Source organism: Pinus tabuliformis, chromosome 9 (genome assembly GCF_031772625.1).
Source record: "Pinus tabuliformis cultivar Carrire ecotype Pingquan chromosome 9, CPIR1, whole genome shotgun sequence".
Classification (NCBI taxonomy): Eukaryota; Viridiplantae; Streptophyta; class Pinopsida; order Pinales; family Pinaceae; genus Pinus; species Pinus tabuliformis.
This window is the reverse complement of record NC_142307.1, coordinates 687,963,745-687,968,133: the sequence shown is the minus strand read 5'-3', so window position 1 is coordinate 687,968,133 and position 4,389 is coordinate 687,963,745. Positions and strand designations below refer to the sequence as shown.

General features: G+C 33.1%; 1 protein-coding gene across 1 annotated transcript; it reads left to right on the top strand.

Moving 5' to 3' along the window:
- The first annotated feature begins 1,109 nt into the window (after positions 1-1,109).
- LOC149150530 (disease resistance protein RPS5-like) lies at positions 1,110-3,110 on the top strand. The gene has a single exon (XM_089442850.1). It carries the CDS (start codon positions 1,110-1,112, stop codon positions 3,108-3,110), a length of 2,001 nt encoding a protein of 666 aa, XP_089298976.1.
- The last annotated feature ends 1,279 nt before the right edge of the window (positions 3,111-4,389 follow it).

Here is a 4,389-nt window from a genome sequence, read left to right as displayed (position 1 = left end):
ACATAATATTTTTCTTGGCTTTTTTGCCATATTACACAATGCAATTCAATCTCTCCCAAACAAAGTTCTAACCATAGAAAGATATTACACCTAATATTTATTTTATTATGAATTAAATTTAAATATAGTAATAAAAAATTTATTTTAATTTATATAGTAAAAAAAGCTAATTTATAATTACTATTAATATGTTATTTATTTTTATATTTTAATGTTTTTGGTATACCATAATTTTTTTATTTAAATTTTTTTTATAATTTTATTAATAAAAATAAAATTATAATATAATAAAAAATATGAATTTAAAAAACATTTACCTCTAATATCTAGAGTCTACCTATATATCTAAAGTCTACCTATAGGGAGTTGTTTGATAGTGAGAAATTTCAATGAAAGTAGCTTTGCATTTATTGAAATAAGGATAACCTTTTCTACCTATCCTGGTTTGGGTTGTTTGATAGTGATCAATTTCATTGGAAGTGGCTTTACACTGGTTGAAATAAGGATAACCTTTTCTTGTCCAGTCTTACTCTCCCTTTCTCTCACTGACTCTAGAAAGTTCACTGACTCTAGAAAGTTATCGTTTGCTAGCTGTATTTATAAGAAAGGACCCGTGGTTTTAAAGAGAACCATTCATCAACGTCCTTCAACAACTCTCAAATATTGTACACGTTCTTCAACAACTCTCAAGGACCCGTGATTTTAAAAAGAACAGAAAGTAACGTGCAAGTCAAACATTCATTAACGTCCTTGTACACGTTCTTCAACAACTCTCAAACTCTGTGATTCATGTGGAAGACGACAACAATGTCAATTTGTGATTCACGTAGAAGATAACATCAATTTGAATTTGTGATTCAATGTCAATTATTTGACCCTCCAATGAACCTAAGTCACGGTGAATGAATGGTGGCTTTGCTTATGAGGAGAGCCTTCATACATTTCCTTCAATTTCAGTCCGATAGATATCTCTTTCTGTCATTGTTTGCTACTTCTTGTTATATTCATAATATGCCTCCTGTCTTTTTTTAATAATTCCTACTCTCTTCTAGTATACTTTAATTTCATCCGATATGCTGCTTTGATCTCACTTGCTGTTGCTCCAAGCAATGGATACTGTAACCGGAGCCGCAGGCAATACCATTAGCAGCGCTATTCTTGTTCCAATCACTCAACAACTTATCCAACAGATAGACGATATATTTCATTTGGATGACAACCGTGAGCTTCTGGAAGAGCAATTATATCGTATGAAGAGCCTCTTGCTTGATGTTAGCTCTCAGTTCCAACATCAGCAGAGGGAGGCACCGGATTCTCTGAAGAATTGTTTGCTAAGGATGCAACGCAAAGTTGGAGAGGCCAGAGACTTGATCCGTCGCTCACAACGCCCCTGGCTACAGCAGTGTATTGACTGTCTCTTTTGCAAGCCCAAAGTCTTTAAGCAAATCCGAGAGTGGAACAGTACTATTCGTGACCTCCATGATCAGTTTCGAACCGATTTTTCCGTGTTTTGCAGTGCTCAACAGATTGTGTCCGCGGCACCACAACAGGCAGACGCACTACTTCAGGACGAACCTGACACCGGATTGGTCGGGTTGGCAATTAAATCTGCTGAGACTCAGCTACAGAGTTGGGTCTCAGAAGGTCCAATTGTTGGCGTAATTGGTGTCTACGGTATGGGTGGTGTGGGAAAAACAACGTTGCTTAAAAAAGTCTACAACACCTACAAGGTTAGTAATGTTTTTGATCATGTCATTTGGGTTACAATTGCTCAATCTCCAATTTGGCAAATACAGAATGATATTGCTGCCGCAATTAATTTAAATCTGGCCAACTCTTCCGCTGATATGGGGAAGATGAAGTTGTGTGCATATCTGAAGAGCAAGAAATTCTTTTTGGTTTTAGACGACATGTGGAAGGCACTCTCTCTGAAAGAATTGGGTGTGCAGTTTGGCAAGAACAAAGGAAGCAAACTTGTATTCACAACTCGAAATAGAGATCTCATTCGAGAAATGAATGCAAAACAGTTCATGGAAATACAACCTTTACGAAGAGAAGAGGCGTGGGAGTTGTTTTTAAAAGTGGCTTTCGAAGACGGCAATGTTCCAGAGAATATAGAGAATATTGCGCGAAAGGTAGCCGAGGAGTGTAAAGGGTTGCCGTTGGCAATAAATGTAATAGCCTCAACAATGATGGGCAACGCAGCTGTAGATGAGTGGAATCTTGCATTAAAGCAAATGCAAAAAGTGGATTTAAATTTTCCAGTCACCCATCCTCGAATTAGTGGAGAATTGTATGGGCGATTGAGATGGAGTTACGACAGTCTGCCCGATGCTAACTTGAAAAACTGTTTTCTTCTCTTTGCCATGTTTACTGAAGATGCTGCTATACCAGTGGAAGGGATGGCGCAACTATGGATCGCAGAAGGCCTCGTTAAAACCAAAGAAGATGCCAACTATGACTATGTCTTAAAGACGGCGGAGAGCTATGTAAAGTTACTTGTAAATCGCAGCTTGTTCCAGGTGGAAGACGGTGTTATCAATGTCCATGATGTCATCCATGACATGGCTATTTATATTGCAGAAAATGAGGAGAATTGTGTATTGAGGGCACGTCAAAGTCTTCAACATTTCCCTGACATCCCAGATTCAGAAAATTGCAGGCGAATATCAGTTTTGGGCAATGATATTAAGTCTTTGCCAGCAAAGGAGCTGAGATGTCCCAAACTAGTTTCTTTATACCTGGGAGAAAATGAGGGATTGAAAGAAATTCCAGAAGCATTTTTATTGAACCTCACCTCTTTGAGGGTATTAGACATTCATGGCACGGCCATACGATCACTGCCACAATCATTGTGGCAATTGACACACCTCGAATTTCTGTTTTTGGGTCTCAGTGAGATTGAAGATATACCTGACGAAATAGGTAATCTTTCACATCTTCAATTTTTGTATCTTAACTTCTGTAAAAATCTAAAATCGTTGCCTTCTACACTAGGAGAACTTCAAAATCTGAAGTATCTAAATCTTCAGGGTTGTAATTCGATAGAAATCCCTGATGAGCTTAGAAAGCTCCCGAACTGTGAGATTGTGCTTAAAAACAAGGAATAGAGGGAACCGACTCATTGAAAGTCATAAATATGTTTTTATGAAATGAGTTTCAAATATTAAGATTTGTTTTAATTCATAAACTATTTATTAGCTAATATATGGGATGAATTTAAGTTTTATTATTTTTTGGATTTTTAATTCGTAATTTATTTGTTTTTAATTCATAAACTATTTTTTATGTATATATGGAATGAATTTAAATTTTATTATTTTTTTTCGATTTTTAATTTGTAATTTATTTAATGTATAATATACAAAATTTTAAGATTTATTAATGTTTTTTTTAATGTTATTTAAAATTTTGAAAAGTCTAAATATCACCCATATTACCAAAAAAAAATGATATTACCAAAAAAAATGTTAAAAATAAATATAAAAAATAATCATTGTTAAATTTTTATATTGTAAAATAAAAATAAATTAATTAATTTCATAACTCTTTAAAATTAATGAAAACTATTTAATTTAATGGGAAGTTTGGGAAATATAAATATTTTATTGGTTATAAGAGATATAAATTATATTTAAAATTATAAAGAATAAAGTAAAGGCTGAATTAACAATTCAAATAATTAAAGATAGAAGAAAAGAGAATGGTGATTCGAGGGAGAAAAATAGTGTTTGGAAGACTAATAATGATTAAATACCAAAAATAAAAAAGAGAATGTTTGATATGATGAAATTTTATAATTGGATAAGTTTGTAGTCATATTTACTATTATAATTATTAGGTGTTTTGTTTTTTTGTTAATTATTAGAGTTTTTTATTTTTAAAATTTTTAAAATTATATGCTAGGAGAGTTCAATGGTTGACTTAAAAATTTTGGTTTTCTGACAAAAAAAATACAATGACTAGATTATGTTAGTTATATGTTTCTCGAGATAATTTTTGAAGTAGTTATTAATTTGGTCTATGTATGATTTTCCATATCAGTAAGGAATTTGATAAACTTCTTCGTCAAACACAATGCCACATAAGTGGAAAAAAATGTTTTAACTTTAAAATGAGAACCTAAGTGGAAGGATTTATTAATTTAAGAGATTAGGTACCCACTGGCCATAAGAGTGTTTTTAAGATATGTTTTTTCTATTTCGCAAGGAAATGAGAAGCTAAGATTCTAATAGGCCGAGTAAGTGGAGTTTTTAGAATAGTAGTGTTTTTGGATCTAATGACAGTGAGAATAAGCATGAATGTATCATTTGGTATGAATAGTTTTCTTATAAACTTGGCGGTTGGAGATGTTATCAGGAAGATTGGAGTTGACGACATCTAAAAGGG

Bases quoted from the DNA above. Each gene is read 5' to 3' on its own strand.
- LOC149150530 (XM_089442850.1), top strand. From the start codon at position 1,110: ATGGATACTGTAACCGGAGCCGCAGGCAATACCATTAGCAGCGCTATT.